The 25574-nt window shown below is 49.3% G+C and overlaps 1 protein-coding gene across 1 annotated transcript in view; it reads right to left on the minus strand.

Annotated features, from left to right (window-relative positions):
• SLC6A11 (solute carrier family 6 member 11) overlaps positions 1-25574 on the minus strand; it is a 125976-nt gene that overhangs the window by 40353 nt on the left and 60049 nt on the right. The window contains exon 6 of the mRNA XM_043443244.1: positions 23558-23692. Coding sequence (XP_043299179.1) covers positions 23558-23692 — 135 coding nt within the window. The remainder of the gene's footprint in view (positions 1-23557; positions 23693-25574) is intronic.

Here is a 25574-nt window from a genome sequence, read left to right on the forward strand (position 1 = left end):
GGGCAAGACCTGAAGACGACATGGTCTCAGCTCTGAACTGTTCCCAGGACTGTCCACCGGCCTTGGGGGCTACACTTTAGGGCAACGTCTTCTCCCCCCACAAAGTGTTCCTCTAAGAGACTGCTACTCTGGACAGGACACTCATCACGTAGGATGGTCCTGTTCATTGTAGGAGGTTCAGCATCGCTGGGTCCCACTCTCTAAACATCAGAGCTGCCCCATCAGAGAGGAACCAGAATTACACCTCCATGTATTTCTAAATGACCCCATGGTCCTGCCTCCTCCCTGGGAGAATCATGGAGGTGGGGGAGCCTGCAGAACCCAACGGCCTTCACTGGGCACACAAGGCCAGGGTCTTCTGGGCCAAACTGAGCTCTAACTGGCACATCTCCTGTGTCATCTGAGCAAGTGCTGAGAGGGAGATGAAGCCTTGTCATCTCCTGCCTTAACCACTGCTAAGAACCATGGAGCTGGTTCAGAGGCAGAGAGGCAGGAAGAGAAAGGGCTCACAAGGAGCCTCCAGGCCCTGGGAGAGCCAACCAGCGGCGTGTATACCCTAGTCTAGAGAAGGGACTTCTTCAGGAGGGAAACAAAAGAGCAAGCAACCTCGGTTGGTGGAGGCGTCTGCCCAGGGACAGAGCAGTCAATACACTTAATGACATAATCAAATTCATTGTTTTTTTTTTTTTGTCTGTCTCCCCGACACCAGAACAGAAGCACCAGAAGAGGAGGAAGTTTAGTTTTTTCACTGGTGTATTCCCAGGCCTCTTGTTTTTGCACAGGGTAAGCACTCAACAAATATGTACCGAATGCCACCGCTGTTTAGAGTCTCCAGTACACAGGAAAGGAGAATTCAAGGCTTATGCAGAGTCCTAGCTGCCAGGCCAAGTGGAGAACATGTTAGACTAGGAGGGTCAGGAATAGGAGGGTCTGACTCCAGGTTATCCTGGAAGCTCCTATGTGTTTTCCCTAAGGCTCTTTCTTTCCTCCTGGCCTCAGTTTTCCAATCTTCAAAATAAGGAAACTGCAATGTAAGGAGACGATAAAGATATATGGCATGCAAATCCCACCCTTATGCCTGTTCAGGGCAGACACTGCTAATCAATCACAGGTTTAGGGTTATGGAGTGAGCTCCCTGTTGCGAGAGGTAATCAATACAGCAGAGTCAGGGAGGGAATTCTTGCACTGTACTGGAAGTTAGGGAAGAAGGTCTCTGAGGTTTTCTGCTTGTGAGAAACTTTATGATCACTGGGTCAGTTCCCATCAACATTTTCTGAGCATCATGTATCTGCCAGGCATGGCCAATACAGAGATAATTAAGAATGCTGATCCCCTGCTCACTGGCTTGCAATCTAGCATGTGTACATGGGAAAAGGAAGTCAGCCAGACACTGTCCCTGGTCATACAAATTCAGGCAGATCTGGCAGAATGCCAGCTCTGCTGGGTGACTTCAAGGTCACCCCTTGAGCCTCAGTTTATTTGTGGGTAAAATGGGGATGAGAACAGCTCCAAGCTGCTCTAACACGAATGGGTATGTGGAGAGTGCGTGCTGGCCTCTGGCTCACAGTAAACACCCATCCAGAGGAAAGGGCTGAGTGGCCACAGATGGCTCATGACTTCAGGCTTGAGAAGCATCTTTGAAGGGTTTGGGGGCTGAGCAGGTGTGTGTCCAGGGAGGGAAAGCAGAGGAAAGTCAGCTCTTCCTGGCCCAGTCAGGGGCTGGTCCAGAGGCCCGTGTCCTCCCCACCTGGTGTGAGAGCACCCCATCTCAGGGCAGGACACCCAGCCCTCTGGCAAAGGCTCAGAACTGCCCCAACCGGTGCCCCAGCAGCCCCCTTCTCAGCCACACCTCCTTCCTCTCCCAGACCCACAGACACACCCCAGGGACTGCTGACCTCAGGAGGCCCCTCTGTCTCCCTGGGGCCATGGCGTCCAGGCAGCACTGGAGCGAGAACAAAAAAGACACCCACTGAGGACACCGTGTGAGCCTCCGTGCCTCCCTGTGTGAACACTGCCTGGGGGTACAGACACCCGTGCTCCTGAAGAAGCTAGACGGTCGGTTCTCTTAATCACCTCCACTGCAGAGAGCCAGGCCCCCGAGCCTGGGCAGATTCCTTCTGTGCTGGGGGCTTACTTACTAAGCTGACTGCTCATCTCACTGGGTCCTGGCCACACTTTGAGCCAGGTGCTGTTTTTATCTCTACCTAAAGCCCAGGAAGGGCTTTCCTGATGGTTCAGTGGTAAAGAATCTGCCTGCCAAGCAGGAGACTCGGGTTCTATCCCTGGGCCCAGAAGATCCCCTGGAGAAGAAAATGGCAACCCACTCCAGTATGCTTGCCTAGAGAATCCCATGGACAGAGCAGCCTGGCGGGCTACAGTCCATGGGGTTGCAAAAGCTTCTGACACAGCTTGGTGACTAAACGACAGTAACAAAGACCCAGGGAGGCTACAGCAGTGGACCTGGGTCAGCCAGCAGGCAGGGGGACGGTCACGACTCAGACCTGTTGACCCCAAAGCCCCTCCCTTCAAGCTCCCTGAAGACTCTCACCATCTCAGCCACGAGGGAGCAGCCAGGGCGACCTGCCTGCTACCCAGCCTCTGCCCCTCCCAGGCCCACGTCCCCGTGGATGCAGTCGTTGACATCTGGGGACCTGCCTTGTCCATGCACACATTTTCCTTTCAGCCCCCACCCCCACCCTGCGTCCTGGCCAATCTTTGTGGTCACGTGGCCATCCGCTCCACACCGCCTCTCCTCGGCTCATCTGAAGGGAGAGGTGATAGCTTTAAACAACACCAGGTCCTGGGGAAGCTGACTAACAGAGCAGCAAGCCCAGGGCACCCAAGAAGAACGCAGAAGCAGGTCTGAAGACCGGGTGAGCAGACGACCAGCAGTGTATGGCCAGCCACCCCCTCACCCACAAGCGCTGAGGCTGTCTTCCTGACCACACAAGGTCAAGGTCATGGAGGACAGGAAAATGGGAGGGATGGGTAACGTCACGTGTGGACTCACAGGAGACAAGACAGGTGGCCACAACACTCCCTCCCCACTGATGCTGCAGGACAGTGGCCTCAGCTCTGGGCAGAGCCCCGTGACACAGGGCTGTCCTCACTCCTCAGACCTCTCTCAGTGACATCCTGGGCATCTGCTTGAGCAAGAAAACCCAGGATGAGCAGGCTAAAAATAAATCAAGATATGAATGTTGAAGCGTTTAGGAGGGGAAGTGTGCTGATGTCTGCGATTTATTTTGAAATGAAAGAAAGTGTAAGTGTTAAGTCCCTCAGTCATGTCCGACTCTTTGCGGCCACTTGGACTGTAGCCCACCAGGCTCTTCTGTCTGTAGGATTCTCCAGGCAAGAATACTGGAGTGGGTGCTCATTCCCTTCTCCAGGGCATCTTCCTGACCCAGGGATTGAACCCAGGTCTCCCACAGTGCAGGCAGATTCTTTACCGTCTGAGCCACCAGGGAAACCCTTACTTTGAAATGTATACAAAGAAATAAAATGGATGGATGGACAGAAGTCTTGGGAAGATACTGGATGGAGCCAACATGGCAAAATGTCGAGGCAGAATCTAGGTGGTGGGTAAAGTGGGGGTGTTCCCTGTGCAGGTAGAACCAACAGGACGCCAGATGGGATGCTCTCAGCCCAGCAGTGGGGACTGGCAGGTTCACCGGGGAGATGGGTCCATAACCGCCAGGAGGACTGCATCTGCGAGAAGACGTGTGCTCTGCGGCCAACACCGCGTGAGCACGACACTGCGGGTGAACTAAGGGAACCCCGGCCCTGCCTGCTGACCATCAAGAGCCAAAGCCAGTGTTCAGTCCCTGAACAGAAAACCTAAGAGGTTCCCGGGAGTCACAAGTCTCCTTGACCTCACCCCAAAGATTCAAAACACATCCACTGTGACTCATGGATTTATCTGTTGTTGTTCAGTTGCCAAGTCATGTCTGACTCATTGTGACCCCGGGGGCTGCAGGACACCAGGCTTCCCTGTCCCTCTTCATCTCTCAGAGTCTGCCCAAGTTCATGTCCGCTGGAACAGTGAGGCTGAAGCTCCAATACTTTGGCCACCTGATGCGAACAGCCAACTCATTGAAGAAGACCCTGATTCCGGGAAAGACTGAGGGCAGGAGGAAAAGAGGGTGACAGAGGATGAGGTGGTCGGATTTATCTGAGCAGGGCTCAAACCTCACTGTCAGCCATGATTCCTTTCTGGCTGAGGCAGAACAGGTTTCCAGGGTTCAGGAGAGGAGCAGGAGTGCTAACTAAGAAGGCACAAGGGCGAATTCCCCACCATCACTCTCTGCACGATTTCCCAGATACATTTGACACTGTCTCTGAGGCCTTCACGCAGAAGACCGTGTCTGTAATTTGCTGTCCTCATCTATCTTTCTTAGAGGATGTTTACGTATTGCTTCCCTTAGTGTCTTCTCTATGCTGTCACCTATTTTGAGGTATAAACAATGATCAAGGCAGCCCCTGTCCCAGGCTGCAGCCCAGCGCTAAGAAGATGAAGGCCTTCTACAGCAGGTGTTTAGTGAGCACCTACTGTGTGCTGGGCAGCATGGCAGCCCCCATGGGGGAGGTATGGTTGGATCAGATGTGGCCCGTGGTCAGCAAGGGTGGTCTTGGGTGGTGTATTTTAGATTATCTCTCCAAGGATGTTAACTACTCTTGCTTAGAATGACATTCATCCAACCCTCTCTCCCCACTTATTCACAAGGCCTTGAAAATTCTTTTTTTTCAAATGATGGATTTATTTTTAAACATTTTATTTTGTATTGGAGTATAGTGGATTAACCAAGTTGTGATAGTTAAAGGTGGACAGCAAAGGGACTCAGCTATACATATACCTGTAGCCATTCTCCCCCAAACTCCCCTCCCGTCCAGGCTGTCACATAATATTGAACAGAGTTCCCTGGGCTGGCCTTGAGAACTCTTAATGTGCTATCATCTCTAACCTTGAAGACACGTGGGTGATTTATAACATAAACACAAATTCACATGCCCACAGATAAATCATCTCCTATCTTAGTCTCACTTTCACAGAGGATATTTTAAAGAGTAATTCCTGGGCTCTGACACCTTTTATTAATCACACACAAACAACCACTAATAGGAACTTTCTGTCAGCATGAAATAAGCCAGGAGAATGGGTCATAAGGGGAGAAAGAAAAGTCAAGGGTCACTGAACAGGAAAAGGTTTGAAAATCAGTGATTTTACTCGATGCCCTCATTTCATGACTGAGGAAACTCAGTACCAGGAAGGACAATAACCCTTCCCGGTCACTGATGGAGCTGGGTCCTTGATCCTGAGCCTGGAAGTTTCCCTCTAGGCAACACTGCCTCCGGTGGGCAGGAGAGGGAGGGAGAGGCACAAAGGAAGGAGCTGAGCCATGTGAGACATCTCTAAGCACTAAGCAAGGAGCGGGAGCAGCGTCTGCCCTCTTTGTAAATGTCCTGCGGGACTCGGCACTTGCCCTGTGGGTCTTTTCAGCGCTTGCTTACACATGAGAAGGAAGGGAGGCGGAACATGAGGTTCACACATCAGTGAGTTTTCAGCATCAAAAGTCACAATCCCCAGCAAACTCAGATGCATCAAAGCCCCATCACCGTGCTGCTCACAGACAGAAGAAAGCCTTGCTCTCCCGGCCCCCATTTGTGCTGGGTCAGAAATCATCAGACTACGTCGCCTTTGCAAAGCACGCACCTTCCTCACCAAGGAGGCGTCTGGGGAGGCAGACCCAGCATCTTCAAGACCAGAACAGCGCATACCGCTCGGCAGCCCTGTGTTCCTCCGGGTGCCATCGTCCAGGTCAGCCCCCTTGATGCTCTCACCGGTCAGCTGAGGTAGAGAGGGTCAAGCTTGTAAGGACAGAAGCCCAGAGAGGTTCAGTGACCTGCTCAAGGTCATGAAGCTAGTGAGTGAGGACCTCATTTCATGTCTGGCCTAACCTCTTGATTTCATAGTTGAGGAAACAAGCTCAAAGGGTGGAAGGTAATAGATGTTTTAACTGGAGGTTCTATTTTCTCATCCAGTTCTCTCCTAGCTGTGGCCGTGGGTAAGTCATCTCCTTGTTCTGGGACTCAAACCCAGACTTGTCCACCAAAGAAGAAGGTGAATCTAGACATTGATCTCAAACTTGTTAAGACAGCAAAGAAATGGGCCCCATGGGGTATTTCTGCCAAATACCTTGGTGAATATGATTTTACTCCATGTGCTACAAACAAATTTACTGTCAGAAAACATAATCATGGATAGTATGAAATATGAAATCATCCTCACAAATGTATGACTTTATGAATAAAACTGAACTGTTTAATTCAGCATGAATGACTCAAGGCGACTTTCTTTAATTTTAATTTCCTGCTTGAACTTTCAGCGTGTCACGTTCAAGACCAGCAGATGAAGAGTAGCAAATGCCAAGGGTCCAATTTGTTTTTTATGAGGGATACAGGAAACAAGTCATTATGAAATATAACAGACATTGAAAATTCATAACCTGGCTGAAAAGGAAGATAGAAAATTCCTCCAGATGCCAGAAATGAGAGAGTTCAAAGCTGAAAGATGAGGAGAAGGAATAGACTCAGTAACCCATGGGGATATCCAAGTAGATAGATATCCAAGTGGCTGGGGTTTAAATTCCTTCCCAATGATAAGAGTTCAAATCTCAGGCCCTGGCAAAGAAAACCTAAAGGAGAATATGCAGACTTTTCAATAACTGGCAATGGGAAAACTGGATAAATGTAAAAGAATGAAATTAGTATATTTTCTAACACCATATACAAAAATAGACCCAAAATGGATTAAGGATCCAGATGTGAGACTGGAAATCATAAAATTCCTAGTAGAAAACTTAGGTAGAACACTGTTTGACATAAATCACAGCAATATATATATATATATATTTTGGAGCTGTCTCCTAAAGTAAAGGAAATAAAAGCAAAAATGAACAAATGGGACCTAATTAAACTTAAAAACTTTTGCACAGCAAAAGAAATCATCAACAAAAGGAAAACAATCTACTGAATGGGAGGAGATGTTTGCAAATTATATGGCCAATAATGTTTTAACACCCAACATATATAAACAGCTCATACAACTCAACATAAACAAAAACAAACAACCCAATTAAAAAACGGGCAGAATAGACATTTTTCTAAAGAGGACATACAGGTGGCCAACAGGCACATGAAAAGAAGCTCAACACCATTAATCATCAGGGAAATGCAAATCAAAACCACAATGAGCTATCACCTCACACCTGTCGGAATGGCTATCACCAAAAGAAATACATGTAACAAATGTTGGTGAGGATATAGAGAATAGGGAACCCTGTACACTGTTGGTGTACAGTATATATACCCACAGGTGCAGCCACTGTGGGAAACAGTATGGGGGGAGGTTTCCCAACTAACTAGAAACAGAACCACTATATGACCCAGCAATTTCACTCCTGAGTATATATCTGAAAAAAACAAACCACTAATTCGAAAAAATAGATATATTCATAGCAGTATTATTTACAATTGCTGAGCTATGGAAGCAGTCTAAGTGCCCATCAACAGATGAATGGATAAAGAAGATGTGGTACATTTATACAATGCACCACATTTATGGTACATTTATGACTGAATACTACTCAGTCATAAAAAGAATGAAATAATGCCATTTATAGCAACATGGATGGACTTGGAGGATATTATGCTAAGTGAAATAAATGAAACAGAGAAAGACAAACAATATGTGATATCACTTGTATGTGGAATCTAAAATATATAGCAAACTAGTGAATATAACAAAAAAAGAACCAGACTCTGACATAGAGAACTAGCTAGTGGTTATCAGTGGGGAGAGGGAAAGGAGGAAACACAGGAGTAAAAGATTAAGAGGTAAAAATTACTATGTATAAAATAAGCTATGATGACATATTATATAACACTAGGAATATGGCCAGTATTTTATAATAAGTATAAATGGAGTATAAACTTTAAAAATCACTATATTGTGAATCACTATATTGTACACCTATAAATTACATAATATGGTACAACAACTGCATCTCAGTAAAACAAAACATTTTAAAAAAAGATTTCAAGCCCTGGGCATGAGCAGAAGCTGAGTGTTTGCACTGTAAAATGTAGGAGCCAGAAAGGGGTTGCCCTATAGTGAATGACCTATCAGAAAACTCCATGCCTCGGGCCAGGACTCGATCTAGAAGTAATAGGTATGGGTGTGCTCACACACGGCTCCTGCAAAGTGGGCACCCAAGTTTAAATTAATACTTCAAAATTACTGTCCTTTTCACACATGAACTAAGAGAGCTTGGTTTTCACAAGCTTTTGCTGAAAGAACTACTAAAGGATGTACTTCAATAAGAAGGAAATTTAATCCATTAGAAAGGAGTGAAAATAGGAAGCAAAGGAATCAGTAAACACCTTGTAAAATTCAAGTAAATACCAACTTTAGATGGTAATAAAGCAGACTTTTAAAAGGAGCGGAAAACAATAACAAGGATAGGGAGAGAGTGGAAGCTGGAGAAATTTGTGTCCCATGGTATTTTCTTGCTGAGAAAGAGGACAAGGCCAGTTAAGAGCCACTCTGACTAATTGGGCCCCTGCATCTGCTGTCTTCCCAATGCACTGGAGAGGAGATCCTCTCCTCCTACCCCGGGCCACTGCAAATTCAGCTACTACAGCCTCCGTGACATGTCACTGGGTGGCCCTCCACTGCAGTCCTCTCTGCCCAGGGCAGCGGTGGCCACCATGCTGGTCCTGACTCTTCAACGTGCAGTCTTTGAACTCTTCTTGAAATAACCAGGCCCCTCTCAGGGGCAGAGGTCTTCCCTGGTGGCTCAGTTGGTAAAGAGTCTGCCTGCAATGTGCGACACCCGGGTTCAATCCCTGAGTCGGGAAGATCCCCTGGAGAAGGAAATGGCAATCCACTCCGGTATTCTTGCCTGGAGAATTCCACGGACAGAGGAGCCTGGTGGGCTACAGTCCACGGTGTCACAAAGAGTCGGACACGACTGAGTGGCTCACACTTTCTAACGCGCTCTAAGGGCTAGAGGAAAGACACCCCCAATGCTGACAGCAGGCCCTCAGAGAGCCAGGGCTCACTTGGCCCCGGTGCAATCTGAGCCTGAGTTCCACAGACTCTTCTGCTTCTTGGGCCTCCTTCCCTCTAGAGCATGAGCGTCCGATAGACTGCTCTGCAATGATAGAAATGTTCTATAGCTGCTCTGCCCAATAAGGGAGGGCCCAGGCATAGGTGACTATTGAGCTCCTGAAGCCTGCTGTGTGAAACCAAGGAACTGAATATTGACTTGTGCTTAATTTCAATTACTTTAAATTTAAATGGTTAGATGTGGCGTGTGGTCACTGTGTGGGACGGTGTAGTCCTAGAGGGTGGGCACTCCCTGAAGGGATCTGCTCCATTCCCAGATCACCCTGAGAGAGACAGATGCAGACCTCTCCCACCCTCTGCCCTGGAGCATGAGCGAGAGCAGGGAGGTGACCCCAGCACCCAGGAAATCCTTGCCCACCTTGTCTGGCCCCAGCACCTCTGCCTCCCCGACCACACCCCTCACTGATGTGTCTGACAGGTCTGAGAATGCTGAATGCGGAATGCTGTTACACCAGTGCTCCTCAGACTCTCACACTGTAAAACCAGCGGAAGGTACTGCTGAGATGCAGACTCTGATGGGGCAGGCTGGCGATGGGGCCTGAGGGTCCACATGTCTAACAAGCTCCCATATAAAACTGATGCTACTGCCGGTCTGGGGACCACACTTTGAGTAGTAAGGTTTAGACAGTTGTCTTGAAATGTCAGTTTGTTACATGTACACGTACCATGCCGAAGCTGAAGCTGCAAATACTTTGGGCACCTGATGTGAAGAGCTGAATCATTAGAAAAGACCGTGATGCTGGGGAAGATCGAAGGCAGGAGGCGAAGGGGATGACAGAGGACCAGAGGGTTGCATGGCATCACTGACTCAATGGACGTGAGTTTGAGCAAACTCTGGGAGACGGTGAAGCACAGGGAAGCCTGGCGTGCTGCAGTCCATGGGGTCGCAAAGAGTCGGACATGGCTGAGCGACTGAACGACAACACCACCTGCCATGACAGCTAGCCTACTAGCTTACATTAATATCTGTATCTCATCGTTTTGCAGTATCTGTTCTCTAAAGACTTTTAAAAGCATACTCTGTGAGGACAGGATGGGTTAAATCAGTTCATACCATGCAGCGCCACAAAAATGCCTGAAGTCTTGGTCAAGGAAATAAAATCAAATGCATATTCGTCTCTTACAGAAAATGAGAGCTAACATTTATTGAGCATTTACCACGTCCTGGACACAGTGCTATGCATGTGATGAATGAGTATTACCTCATTTAATCCTCATAACAGCCTTTTCCACAGAAGAGAAAACCAAGGCACAGATAGGCTAAGTAATGTGCCTGTGGTCATACAGCTAGTAAGCAGATGAGCCACGGAATCCAAGTAGTCTTATGGGACCCCCACACTGTACCTGCAGCTTTGGCTGAAAGCTTAAGATCAGGGCATCTCTATGCAAGTCAATGGACTCTTTTAGAGAAACAGATTCTAATGAAATACCTGCCCACAGGTATTCATAGTGGCTTTACTCACAATGATCAAACTTGGAAGTACCCAAGATGCCCACCAATAGGTGAAAGAATAAACAAATTACACATTATCCAGACAATAGAATATCAGTCAGAGATAAAAAGATAAGAGCTTAAGGACACATAAAGACATACAGGAAAGTTAAATTCATATTACTAAGTGAAAGAAGCCAGTCTGAAAAGGCTACATAATGTATGGCATTGTGGAAAGGCAAAACTATGGAGACAGGAAAGGGATCAGTGGTTGCCAGGGGTCTGGGGAGGAAGGGGGAGGGATGAAGAGGTGGAGCAATTTTAAGGTAGTGAAACTATCCTGTGTGACGCTGTAATGTGGATACACGACATGATGCATCTGCCAAAACCCACAGGCAAAACACAAAGAGTGAGCCTGAATGTCAAATATGGGTTTGTTGAGCTAATAACACTGTATCAGCACGGCTTCATCAATTGTAACAAATGGACCATCTCACCTTTCAAGGATTAAATCAAAAGCTACACACATTTGTTGTTGCTTAGTCTCAACTCTTTGGGGACCCCATGGACTATAGCCTACCAAGTTCCTCTGTCCATGGGATGCTCCCAGCAAGATTACTGGAGTGGGTTGCTATGCCTTCCTCCAGGGGATCTTCCCGACCCAGGGATCGAATCTGCATCTCCTGCATTGCAAGTGGATTCTTTACCAATGAGTCACTTGGGAAGCCCACCACACACATATAGGATGTTAACAGTAGGGAAAAGTGTGGCCAAGGGATAGGAGATATATGGGAACTCTCTGTATTTTCTGCTTAATTATGCTGTAAAACTTGCTTTTAAAAAGTTTATTAATTGAAAAAGAACATGATTAATGCACACATTTTTTATATCTAACTTTGGAGAGGGAGGCCAAAGACCCTCCAGCAATCACAAAACTCCTGTTTCAGAATATATCACTCATCTACCCTCTCCACCCCACTCCCCTAGAGCCCAGCAAAGGTCTGGCAAGAGTGGATACTTTGTACATTTCTGTTGATTCATTTTAAAAGCAAAGACCCAGCATAATGCCTGGCATACAGTAGGTGTCAGTAATACTTGCTAGATGAACAAACGTAAGACTGGAATTCTAAAAAAGTGGCCGAAGGACCCCCGAAGATGGGTTCACAGCTGTTCCCTTCCTGTGCTGGTACAGCTGAGGCCTCATCCTCCGTTGCTCTCGCCAGCCCCAGCTGTGGCCCCTCCCGGTGGCATCTCAAGGGCAAAACCCCCGCCTGAGTCATCTCTCATACTCCTACTGCACAGGCAGGCCTTGCACACAGTAGGTACATCCTGAATGCTTGCTGACACCTGTCTCGTGGGCTGCTGCGGGTAGCCGGACACACTCACACACCTGCCCATAAAGCTGTGACATCACAGCTGGAGGGAGCCTCTCACATCCCTTCCTGCAGCAAAGCCTCTCTCCCGCCCCCACAGCAAGGTCACTGGATACAAGTCTCCACTTCTTCCCTCTCTGTCTCCAGACTTACTCTATTCTCGCTCCTTCTGTGTAACCAGAGAAGTTTGCTTGTGCTGATTCATCTACCCTTAGCACATCTACGAGGGGGCAGGAGGTGAGTAAAAGATCGGACTCTGCCCGCAAGAAGCTTACAAGAGAGGAACCGAGTCTCAGAGAGAGTGAGCTGTCTGCTCAAGGTCACACGGCAGATGAAGGAGGGTCAGGCAATCAAATGCAGTTCCAGTGACTCCAAAGCTCTTGGTCACTGAGTTCTGCTGAGCCTCTCATCTGCATAATCTTCTGAAGTTACAGCTCTGTTCCTGACAGTCAACCTTGTACTGAAACACTCAACGGCTCCCTGTAGACCACTGGATAAAATCTTCAGCTCTCTGGGCTTGACATCTGGTGTTTCCAATGAAGGGGCCTCAGTCTGCTGTCTCACCTTATTTCTTGTGATTCCCTGTCACAAAATCTATCCTGTGGCCACAGTGAACTACTTACCATTTCCTCCATATATGCAGACTTTTTGGGCTTTGCTTTATCTCCAAATAGTCTTCCCTTCCCCATCCTTCAAGGATCAAATCAAAGATTTTATGGTTTCTTAAAATCTTCTCTGGGACATCCAACTGGAAATAATTTTGGTCTCCTCTGTTTGCAGTCCCTTTATCTAAATCACTGTACAGCATGCACCCATCTACCCACTCACCCACCTACCCATCCTCCCATCCACTCATCCATCCATCCCTCTATCTACCCATTCACCTACCTACCCATCCCCCATCCACTCATCCATCCATCCCTCTATCTACCCATTCACCTACCCAACCATCCATCCATCCACCCACTCATGCACTCACCCATCTACCGATCCATCCATCCATCCACTCACTCATCCAACCCCCTATCTATCAATTCACCTATTCATCCATCTATCCATCCACTCATTCAACCACCCACCTACTCATCCTGTATTGACTGGGAGCCTAACATGTGCCAGGTTCTCTGACAGGTGCCAGGGAGTCACAGTGGACAAGACAAACACATCTTCAGCTTACATGGAGCTGACAGTCTAATGGAGGGAGGTTAACAGTGAAGCTTCAACAAATGAACACAAGATTGCTTCAAACAGCCAACTGCCCTATGCATAAAATAATACAGAGGTTTGGTTAAAGTCATGAGGCTTAGTGGGGGTGTCTGAGCTCAGCTGATTAGATATAACTTCGGAGCAGAGACTGTAAGGTGAGAGGGAGCCAGCCATGGGAATATCTGATGGGACAGCGGTCCAAACAGATAGGGTCTGTGATGCTCTGGAAAGAGCCTGGGATGTCCAGGGCCATGTAGGAGATGGGACCAGGCCACAGAGGGTTCCTTAGCCTCGGTCATGGTTGAGCAGTCTGTATTCTAATTCTAGTGTAAGGAGGAGCTGCTAGGAATTATAAGCAGGAGAGTCAGACTTCTGGGCTTTTTTCTGGTCCTGACTGAGTGACTGGAAAGGAATGGCCCTCCTGCCATAAGCGGCTGTCAGAACAGACAAAAACAGAACCATTTTCAGGCAGTAGATAACACTCAGGGCAAGACTATTATCCCTGAGAGATGGGGCAATGCCAAGAGGGGTATGCTGAGCCCTCTGCCTGGGGACAAGGACTGGAGCCCAAACAGAGCACAGAGTCCCGTCACGCTGAACAGGCAGGGCCAGAGGGCAGGGCAGCTGATGGAACTGGACGCTACAGGGCGTGGCACAGGGAAGGGGGAGCCGGGCAGAGCAGGGCCCCGTGTGTCCGTGTGGAGGCTCCTGCGGCTGATGGCTGGGCTGCAAACATCCAGGGTGAGACCACCAAGGCTCCCCAGGTAGCGCTGCACGGGGCTGACAGCGCAGCAGCAACACGAGGCCAGACACTGCCGAGAAACGCAGGGTCAGAGGAGCGGGGCTCCCGCCCTGCCGGGGTGGGCAGGTCTGGTCAACACCAAGCATCCATTCATCCTTGGTACCTGGCTGAGACAGGGCAAGGCTCTTCCCTTAGGGGAAAGAACCATGTCCTAAGGCAGGGTTTCTGTTCCTGTGGCACTATGGACATTTGTCACCCACAATTCTCTGTCACGGGGGCTGTCCTGTGCCTTGTAGAACATTTAACAGCATCCCGGGCCTCTACTCATGAGATGCCAGTAACCGTCCCTCCCCACAATCAAGTTGCAACCTCCAATAATGTTTGCAGACATTTCCAAGTGGTCTCCCAGGAAGCAAAATCCCCCTAGTTGAGAACCATCACTCTAGAGTAATCACCACTCTAGATGCATCCTTAAAAAGCCTAAAGCCAAGCCCTGGCAAGATCTACAGGGGAGTCCGAGTTGAGAATCCTATTAAGCCCTACTCAGTCCATATTAAGTTAGAGGAGCTTGACAAACAGCTTGGGATTTCCACCGACCCACACTAAAAAACAAATCTGAACCTATACAAGTTTAAGATGATCAGCCAGTAACTGAATTATCTATTAAAATAAACACCAACTACTCTTCACAGGAAGATAACAAATCCAGAATGTCGACAACATATTATCCACAATATTCAGTCAAAAACTACCAGGCATGGGGCTTCCCAGGTGGCTCAGTGGTAAAGAATCTGCCTGTTTATGCAGGACATGCAAGAGATGCAGGTTCGATCCCTGGACCAGGAAGATCCCCTGGAGAAGGAAATGACAAACCCACTCCAGCATTCTTGCCTGGGAAATCCCACGGACAGAGGAGCCTGGCGGCTACAGGCCATTTGTTGTTGTTTTTCAGTCGCTCAGTCGCGTCCGACTCTGCAACCCCGTGAACTGCAGCACGCCAGGCTCCCCTGTGTATCACCAACGCCTGGAGCTTGCACAGACTCATGTCCGTTGAATCGGTGATGCCATCCAACCATCTCATCCTCTGTCATCCCCTTCTCCTCTTGCCTTCAATCTTTCCCAGCATCAGGATCTTTTCCAATGAGTCAGTTCTTCGCATCAGGTGGCCAAAGTATTGGAGTTTCAGCTTCAGTATCAGTCCTTCCAATGAATATTCAGAGCTGATTTCCTTTAGGATGGACTGGTTGGATATCCTTGCGGGCCAAGGGACTCTCAGGAGGCTTCTCCAACACCACAGTTCAAAAGCATCAATCCTTCGGCGCTCAGCCTTCTTCATGGTCCAACTCTCACATCCATACATGACCACTGGAAAAACCATAGCCTTGACTAGACAGACCTTTGTCAGCAAAGTAATGCCTCTGCTTTTTAATATGCTGTCAAGGTTGGTCATAGCTTTTCTTCCAAGGAACAAGCGTCTTTCCATCTCATGGCTGTAGTCACCATCCACAGGGTCGCACAGAGCTGGACATGACTGAGGTGACTTAGCAGGCACAGGATGGCTAGATTAATACCACCCCTCTAACTGCTGAGGAGTCCACGCGGTGACAGAAGGGGCACACCTGTGTCAGGCGCATTCCAGCCCCCGCACAGCCCTTCTCCGCCGTTATCACTGACTTCACTCTGTCTCTTTCCGAGGAGACTGTCAATGCCTTGAAGACAAGAGCAACGTGTGATCTGATTCTGCCTCCCCCTGCTTGGTTCTGAGCGGAAAACACACCTGCCTGGTGGAACCATGACCCTAGCCCATGATCAAATAAATCGAAAGGAAAACTTTGGGGGATTTTCAGTCCCAAGGAGTGAGGTTGGCAAGCACCTATGTCAGTGAGGTTTGCAATCTTTCCCAAAATGTATCCAATGTCTCTAAGTCAATATCAGTTTTGTAAATATTGCTTTGAACGTCCAACAGCCAAGAGGCCCATTTTCCCTTGGGTCCGAACCTGGACTCAGAGTACACTGCCACCAGGTGGCAGCAATTCCATGGTCCCATCCCTGAGGTTCATCGGTTCAGCTCACTTCAGTCGCTCAGTCGCGTCTGGACTGTAGCATGCCAGGCCTCCCTGTCCATCACCAACTCCTGGAGTTTACTCAAACTCATGTCCATTGCGTTGGTGATGCCATCCAACCATCTTGTCCTCTGTCATCCCCTTCTCCTCCCACCTTCAATCTCTCCCAGCATCAGGGTCTTTTTCAATGAGTAGGTTCTTGGCATCAGGGGGCCAAAGTATTGGAGTTTCAGCTTCAGCATCAGTGCTTCTAAAGAATATTCAGGACTGATTCATCAGGTTCATCAGGTAGGTTTTTTTAAAAAATTATTTACTTTAATTGTAGGATAATTACTTTACAACATCGTGATGGCTTTTGCTGTATATCAACATGAATCAGCCATAGGCATACATGTGACCCCTCCCTCCTGAACCCCACCTCCCACCTCCCTCCTCACCCCACCCCTCAGGTTGTCACAGAGCACCAGCTTTGGGTTCCCTGCATCATACATCAAACTCCCACTGGCTACTGATTTTACATGTGGTGATGGATGTTTCAATGCTATTCTCTCAAATCATCCCACCCTCTCCTTCTCCCACTGTGTCCAAAAGCCTGTTCTTTATGTCTGTTTCTCCTTTGCTGCCCTGCACCTAGGATCAGCGGTACCATCTTTCTAGATTCCATATACATCAGATAGGGTTTTAATCCGGGGTCTTGTTTGCCCTGACTTGTCCTCCAGTGAGGTGGAGAGAGGGGGAGACTTGGCATTCTGAGGGCTTTCTCTGGGCATCGTCCAACCCTGTCCCCTCAGCTGCAGGCTCCAGTTCCCTCCAGAAAGGAGGCTGACTTGGGGTGCTTGTCCCTGACTTGGGAAAGCAGACCCCGGGACTTGGATCTGTGACAGGCCTTTCTGTTCCTGCCCTGAAAACACACACTCGAAACACAATGAAGAGCGAAAGTGGCAGAAATCTGGGGCAGGGAAAATGTGATTTCCTGCAAGAGCCCCTCCACTCCCCCAAAGACTGAAAAGGCAGAAAATAAAAATTTGAGGGGGGGGGGGAAATGGAGTGGAAGCACTTCACACTTGAGAGAGAACACAGGGCTGACAGAGAAGACAAATAGATGTTTAGAAAGTTATAACAGACCACGGAATGCAAATTGCCAGGGGACAAAGGCAGCAAGCTGCTGTGTCGCTTCAAGTGCTTGACAAGAAACTTAATTACTGGACCCGTGATTAGAGGCGCTCGGTTCTGAGTTCAAGGCCTACCCTTGGGCTGGCCAGAGCCAGGGGCATGGGCACAGAAGGAGGAACACCGCCGAGTGCCCGATGTCCTACTATGTGCCCCTGGCCGGGCACCCACACTGAAGCCGGGAAGTGTGTCTGCCTTCCCAGGCGCACTGGTTTCACGGCTGCCGTGTGCAGCAGATGTTCATACCTGGATGGACAGGTGATAGCCCTGAGCTCAGAGAGCTAAGGGGACAGGCTGAAGGCTGCCCAGGAACTCAACGGCAGGAGTGTCTCAAATTTCCTTCCCCCTGCACTGAAAATCCCTCTCTCTGAACCCCCAACCACGGCACGGGCTATGTCACCATAATGCAAAGTCACACAGACTCTGGTGAGAACTGTCCTTCCTTCTTTCATTCATTCAAAATCTATTACTGAGCGTGTACGGTGCTGCAGGCACTGGAGAGCTAACCGTGACTGTAACAGGCCAATCCCTGCCCTCACGGACCCTACACTGTCGTGCGTGGCAGACAGTGATGCACGATGAATAAAGTCTGAATGTTGGCAAGTGCCACGGAGAAGTCAAAGCCGGGAAGGTGGGCAGGATGTGCGGGGGGTGGGAGGGACGTGCGGTTTGAAACCAAGTGGGCAGGAAGCCCTCAGGGACACGACCGCCCTGCAGACCTGGAGACAGCGTCCACGGCTCTCTCGACCCCACAGTGTCCCGTGACGAAGGCATTCTCCCGGCTCCCAGGCTTCCAGCACTCAGCTCCTCACCTGTTTTTCATTTCTGGAGTTCTCTCTGCTGCCTTACTAGCTTGGGAGACAGGAGAAGGGGACTGCTGTGAACATTGCCCCCATCCCCCAGCCCCACAATCAATTTTCATGGAGAATCCCTGCTATACAAACTCAGAGGGGTCAGAAGGGCCCCTCAAAGGGAACCGTCCCTTGTTAAAGGCCCCGGGAGTGGTGTCCAGAGCTCTGCACCAGTCAGGCTCCCTGTGACCCTTTGCAAATGTAAATGACACAGCAAACAGGCGTGTCTGAGCCCCTTGTAAGTGGGAGGGAAGGGTAGCTGGGCCGGATCTGGAATTACCGGAGATCCCGGACCCTGCAGAGGTTGCATCTGAACTCCTCGCCATCCTGGTCGGGATGCGGGCAGAAGAGCAGCGCTATGGGCGGGAAGACACCCTGGGGACCTTCCTTCTCCTGGGCGTTACTGCCTCCCCTCCCCTGTTGACCCACACAGGCACTGCCCCTCCCACCACAGGCCCCAGACTTCAGGGAACCCCAAACATGCCTGCAGAAAAGTGACACTCTGACGGGGAGGTGCAGTCCTCCAGTCATCACTGGAGCCCCGGGATAGGGCTGGCTGCAGCAGGCTGCAGAAGAGACCAGGCAACTTGGGGGTTCTGTCCAACGCCTGCAGCAACACTGCCCCCATCCCTGAAGCCCCCACCCAGCAAGCCTCTGGGAAGGCAAGAGAGGGAAAGGGACGGCAAGAGTGCAGCCGCTCCCCATCCCCTGGGATGGATGTAGAAAAGGCTGATCGGCCCCTGGCTTTGGCACAAGGATGGTCTTCAGTAATAAGCTGCCCCGTTCTCCTCAACAGATGGAAAGGAAGCAGGAGGCTGTGATCTTGCCCAACCCCACTTCCCTCTTTTCACAGGGAGAGGAACCTGGGTGAGGAGGGGGGACTCTGCTCTCTTGCACCAGACGGTGGGCCCCCTGCAGGGAAGGGGGTCTTGCTCATTCTACATACTGAGTATCTGACATGTATGCTTGTATTGGGTTCAGGGCTTGGTTCAGTGTGGGCAAGGCCTGTGGGCAAGGCCTCTTTCCATAGCATGGATAAGCCCCAGGGAACAGGCAGAATGGTGATCTTTTCTAGACTTGTAAGTAGCCAGTGAAATCACCAAGTGGAGTTCTTCCATGATGTACTTTGTTAATATGGGTTTCACTTTTTCCAAGGATAATCCCTTATTGCCACAATGTTGATTTACTTTAAACAATGACAAAAAATGTATCAACTGGTAATTAAACCCACCCAGACTGTTTTGGCCTTTCCCAATTTGGGGGGGAGGTGGGGAGGAGAGGATATTAAAATAGTTTTAAGAAGTGAAAAAAAAAAATTAGTGCCCTTTGCTTCTTCATGGTCTGGAACAGGTACCCAGTTGTAACTGGGTGGTATGGATACTCATCTCCTTTCATTTAGGAGCTGTCCTGCCCAGAACCCAGGGACTCTGGGCTCTAAGTCCTCATTGGGTTGCTCAGCTGCCATGTGGCCACAGGCAAGTGTCCCGGCCTCTCTGATCTGAGTCTCTCTGCCAAGTGGACGCTTCAGCTGGGGCACTGTGACCCTGCTGCCCTGCCCATGGGCTGCCCTCTCTCAGCACAAGGAGACAAGCTTTGCATGGGCTCCGAAGGTGGAGGAACCGTCAAAACCCTTACACACACTCAGCGTGCCTGTACACTCCATTGCCTGCCTTTCAGCCCCCAGAGCAGATAGAGGGCTGGTTCAGGGCTGTTCCAATCTCTCTTTCCAGCCACGCTGAGCCCTTCCTGCAACACACCCAGCTAGTGTTCAAAAACACTAGCTACATGGAGTGCTGTTCGCCTTTCCCTTTGGGGTCACTATCCTCATCTGTGCACGAGACAATCAGCTATGACTACTGCTTTTTGGTGGAGCTACACGCATGGGGGTGCTGGAGAAGACTGCAGAGTCCCTTGGGCAGCAAGGAGATCAAACCTGTCCATCCCAAAGGAAATCAACCCTGAAGATTCGTCGGAAGGACTGACGCTGAAGCTCCAATACTTTTGCCACCTGATGGGAAGAGCTGACTCACTGGCAAAGACTCTGATGCTGGGAAAGATTGAAGGTGGGAGGAGAAGGGGACGACAGAGGATTGGATGGCATCACCGACTCGACGGACATGACTTTGAGCAAACTCCAGGAGATAGTACAGGACGGGGAAACCTGGCATGCTGCAGTCCATAGGGTCACAAAGAGTCGGATGTGACTTAGTGATTGAACAACAACACAACAAACAACAAACATATCCATGTCTTGGCTGTTACTGACAGAGAAACAAAAATTATTACAGCTCACACATCTGGTGAGCTGGAGGTTTTCAGACTTCTTGCTAAAGCAACAAAACATTCCTTTAAAAGCCAATATAGCTCTCCCTCTTACATTCATTCAGCAAACATTTATTGAGCTACTATGTACCAGGAGCTTCTACGTCTTGCCTTTCCACTGAATGTAGGCTGATAAGGGTGGGAGGTCTTGGAACCCTTGATAAACGGGGTCACATGGTTTCTGGCTCTACTACTCAATTCTACCTTTGACTCATGCCTTTGGAGAGCCACAGACAGTATGTAAAAAAATAATAATACCATGGCCAGTGCTCCAGTAAGACCTTATTTATATAAACGGGCGGAGGGCTGAATTTGGCCAGAAGGTCATAGTTTGCCAACCCACACTCATGGAAAACTCAGGGCTCTCCAAGTCTATTTTGAAAACGATTCAGTGAATTCACCCTTTCATGTCATCTGTGGGGAACTGAGGCCCAGAAGGAGAAAGAGAGAAGGAACTTGTCCAAGGTCACTCAGGACCAGAGGAAGAACCCAAAGCCCGACTCCCAGCTCCATCACTCCAAGTGGGCACACTCCACAGAAGAGCCTTGCAGGTGAGTGCTGGCCGGGGACCCAGACACTTTATTAAAGGGAAGAGCTGGTAGGTAACGGGGATGATTGGGGCAAATGGTCTGAACGGGGAACTACCTGGCCTCACCTTTGTTCTTCTGCCCATGGGCATGCATGTGTCTGTGTGTGCACGTGTGTCTCTGTGCAGGGTTCCAAGGCTGGGAAAGACTGGGGGCAGGAGGAGAAGCGGGCAACAGAGGGTGAGATGGTTGGATGACAGCACCAACTCAAAGGACCTGAGTCTGAGTAAACTCTGGGAGACAGTGGAGGACAGGGAAGCCTGGCGTGCTGCAGCCCGTGGGGTTGCAGAGAGTCAGAGATGACTTAGTAACTGAACAACATTAAGACTGTAGGTATCACAGTTGGGTTTTCACAAACTTTTCTGATCATCAGGGTGGTCATTGGAGCCTCTTAATAATACAGACGCCCACATGCCATCTCAGCTCCCCAACAATGCATATCAGTGTGTGCTAAGGTATCTCGGGGATCAGCCAGGTTTGGAAGCTCTGGGAGATGCTTGGGACCAGCTGACCCTGAGGACCAGGAGAAGGAAGCGAGTGAGCAGAGGAGAGAACAGGACGGCCATCCTGGATCAAAGCAGAATTCGTGGACTTAACAAAAATACACAGACCGGTGATTTCAGAAATCTGTTTTCCAAAACTGCTTCTTCAACTGAGCCCTTGGCATCAGAGGTTGGAGTTGGAGAGGCCAACCGTCAGGAGCTCATTTCCTTCTTCCTAGGGATTCTGCCTGCAACTCAGGTGGCTGCTGTCAGTGGCCTGGTGGGGTCTGAGCCTCGGGGCCCTCACGGTGTCGCAAACTGAGACAGAAATGAACACACACGCCAGTGCCGCCATCCGCTTTAATCCACCGTAATGAGCTTTACCTGAGCTGCACAAACCAGGCCTCCTCAAATATTCCCACCCCCACCTTCCTAGCAGGGGGCAGCCTCAGCCGAGACAATAGATGTGACATCTGTGAAATGAAAATATCTCCTGCCATATTAACAAACAAGAAATGTCACAGTCATCAGCAATTTCCAGCCTCCAAATGTGAATGAGGGCTCCCCAAACTGCAACCCAGCAGATGCTGCCACCCCCCAAGGTGACGGCTGAGGCACTGGGGGAATGCAAGAAGGTGAACAAGGAGACAGGATTGTCCCTAGACAGCTGAGGTGCACAGGAAAGGAATGAATTCAATGAGCCCAGAAGCCTGCATCTTCCCATATATAGAATGCAAAATTCTTTAACTTGATATCTGATCTTCGCTGTTCAGACTGCCTGATCCCTTTGTTGCAAACTTGTATATAGCTTGACTTCCCCTCCTGTCTCCTTGGAGCAGTTTTCTCAGAGCTACTGAGATGCTGTCTTCCCAGGCTTGGAGTCCTAAACATTCCCACCAAATAAAGTAACTCTACTTTCAGGTTGTGATTATATTTTTCATTCGACACATCTCTTGCAAGCTTTGTGATCAGCTGAACACAGATTCTACACTCAACTCTGTAATCTGTGTTTGTTTTCACAGAAAAACGAGCACCTCCTCACCCACTGGGATATCTGTGAGTATGTTATTTCACATGTTGGAGCTGCCAGGGGGCCCTCAAATAACACTGAGCCCTGGGACCCGCCCCCAGAGAGTTTGCTTCCATTGGTCTGGGTTGTGCTCTGGGAATTGGAATTTTCTAAAGCTCCCCAGGGCTTTCTAACAAGTGGTGGGTGTTGGAAAGACTTGATCCCCTAAGATGCTGTCTTCATCTCTTGTCTAACACCCTCAGGCACACACACCACCCCTGCCCACCTGGAGATGCTTCAGCATAAACAGTTCCACCCAGGATTCAGAAAAGGCTGATGCCTTTCCAAAGACAACTAACAGCCTGGCCAGGTCACCCATTATTTTCTTTCTGTGAGCCAACCCCCCGCAAAGAAAATCGCCAAGACCCAGTTTCTCTCAGAGAACCACGGCTGCAGAGATCTGTGTTCTCAGGTGGGGGAAAAAATGTGCATTTTTATTTTTACTGGCCTCTAACTGAGCAATTCCTTCAATTATGAATGCAGGCAGTAGACCACAGTCCAAGCAGCAGTATGCATACATGTGCTTAGCGGCTCAGCAGTGTCCAACTCTCTGCGACCCCAAAGACTACAGCCTGCCAGGCTCCTCTGTCCATGGAATCCCCCAGGCAAGAATACTCGAGTGGGCTGCCATGCCCTTCTCCTGGAGATTTTCCTGACCTAGGGAATGCACATGGGTCTCCTGGATTATAGGCAGATTCTCTACTGTCTGAGCCACTAGGGAAGCCCTGATAGCACGTGAAACCCCAGATATTTTCATATCATGGTACAGATATTTCCAAATACCATTTATGCTCATCACTGCTTTGAAACCATGGAAACTATTCATCATATGCTGGATCTTGCTACATTGTGCTGTGCGAAGTCACTTGCTACATGACCGTGTCACAAAATCTGTCTTTTCTCATATTTTGGTGATTGTATTTCAATATATCTGACTCCCTGTTTTATGCATTGAGAAGTATTATTCTGAGGAGGCCATAGACCTTCCAACTACTCGACGGGGCCACTGAGCCTCCATGGAGAAGCCTCCGCGGAGGTGGCGGCTGGCTGTGCACAGAGCCAGTGACTCTTACCTGTGGGTCGGAGAGCCGGGAGAGGTCGGGGTACAGGTAGAACTTGACGCCTTCGGAGGCCCCAGGCAACGTGACCCCTCGGATCAGGAGGATCAGCAGCATGACATAGGGGAACGTCGCGGTGACATACACCACCTGCCAGGAAGGGAGGGCAAGGGTCAAGAAGGGGTGATGGTGATGGGCAGTGCAGCAGCTCCCCCTCCACCACCTTCTCGCCAGCAGCAAGGGCCCTGACACACGTGTTCTCCCCTCAAGGCCAGATCTTGCAGTGAGCATCTCCTGAGAGTCCGTGGGCGGTGCTGTATCAGTGGTCCTCTCCAATCTTCTTCTGACCGGCACCGAAGAAAGAAATACATACGATACCACAACCCGTACACACACAGAGCCAAGACAGGAAGTTTCGCAGACTCATGCTCATCTCACATGTGTGATGCACTCTAAGACTTTTTATCAGATGGTTCCATTTGAAAAAAAAAAAATGGTCATGATCCTTTAAATTCACATCACACTTTACCAAGGGGTCAAGACCCATGTTTTTGAAAATCACTGCTCTTAACAGAAAATCAAGTTTTCATAGCCAAAGACAGGACAGAAGAAGACAGGATAAAACAGAGAAGGGAATGGGAAGGGGAGAGGAGGCTGGGGAGCTGTTGAGGGTGTTGTTTTCCTGGAATGATTCCGGCATGGTCCACCTGGAAGGAGGAGACTGATGAACCTGATTGGCCCTTGCAGCCCAAGGATGCCGTGCAAGAATCAAGGCAGGAAAGAGACAGACTCTTCCCCACGCGTCCCTGAGCAGGAGCAGCGTAGGAGATGGCCACACCGTGACGGATTGCGGGGGTTCCTGTCTGCCCGGGGTTCCCTCCGCACTCAGTGACCGCTCCTGGTTGCAGTCGTCTTCCCGCACAGCCTCGCCTCCAGTCACTTGGCTCCTCTATTTAGAGCAGCAACTTGTTAACATCTGGGGGCCGCAGACACTTCTGAGACTCTCCTGACAACTGTGGACAGACTCACCCTCTCCGTTCACAGATCACGCGCACCAGCTTTGGATGGCCCAGAGGCTCCAATTCCTCAGGTAAAGGACCTACGTATGATCTTAATCCCTCCATCACTCTGGAGCCTCTCACCCCTTTGCAAGGCAGGGTTTCTTCTACCAGCGGCTCAGGCCTTCACTCCACTCATTTATTTACAGTATTTACTTACTCATCCCCCTACTCACTCACACCCGCCTGCAACACTCCTACGAACAGAGCACTGAGCTAGACTCCTCGATAAAGTGGGGGGTGGTCAAAGGATGAGGGTTTCTGTTCAAGAGTGTTCCCCACTGGTAAAAAAAAAAAAAAAAAGACAGACATGTATGTAGTAGATAAAGAAGCCACTGCATAACTGGAGGAACACAGAGGATGGTGAAGCACAGAGAAGGGAGTAGCTAACCTCAGGGACAGTCAGGGAGGGCTTCTCCAAGGAGGTGATCCAGCTGTTGACCCATAAAGGATGAAGAGGAGTTTCAGGACACAGGAAACGTGGGGAAAAGGAAGAAGGAACAAGTAAAATCCTACCGCACGCTGGACACGTTACACAAGATAATAGAAATGTCTATGTTTATTCACCACTTCCACACGCCAGTCATTCATTCTTCAGACAGTTATGATTATCCTCTTATTAGATATGAAGAAGATATCTAGCATCCTAGATGCTAACTCAGGATGGCCCAGCTAAGGAATGGCTGATGTGAATTTAGAAGGAGGCCTGTGGTGAAGGTCATGACTTCAAGGTCATGTGACCAACCACTGGGCTGTGTATGTGACTCTCATGACAGCAATGCGAATTCAGTGTTATTTCCCCCATTTTCAGAGATGTGACTCTCAGAGAAGTCAAGTCATTTGGTTGGTAATTTTAACTCAGCCCTCAAAAATAAAAAAATAAGAACCATCTGGGGGTGGTGTCAAAGGGTCCCGCCACTGACACAACCTGGAAGGTTGGATAACCTCGTCTAGACACTGTCCCCAACCTGCGG

Source organism: Cervus canadensis, chromosome 22 (assembly GCF_019320065.1).
Source record: "Cervus canadensis isolate Bull #8, Minnesota chromosome 22, ASM1932006v1, whole genome shotgun sequence".
NCBI lineage: Eukaryota > Metazoa > Chordata > Mammalia > Artiodactyla > Cervidae > Cervus > Cervus canadensis.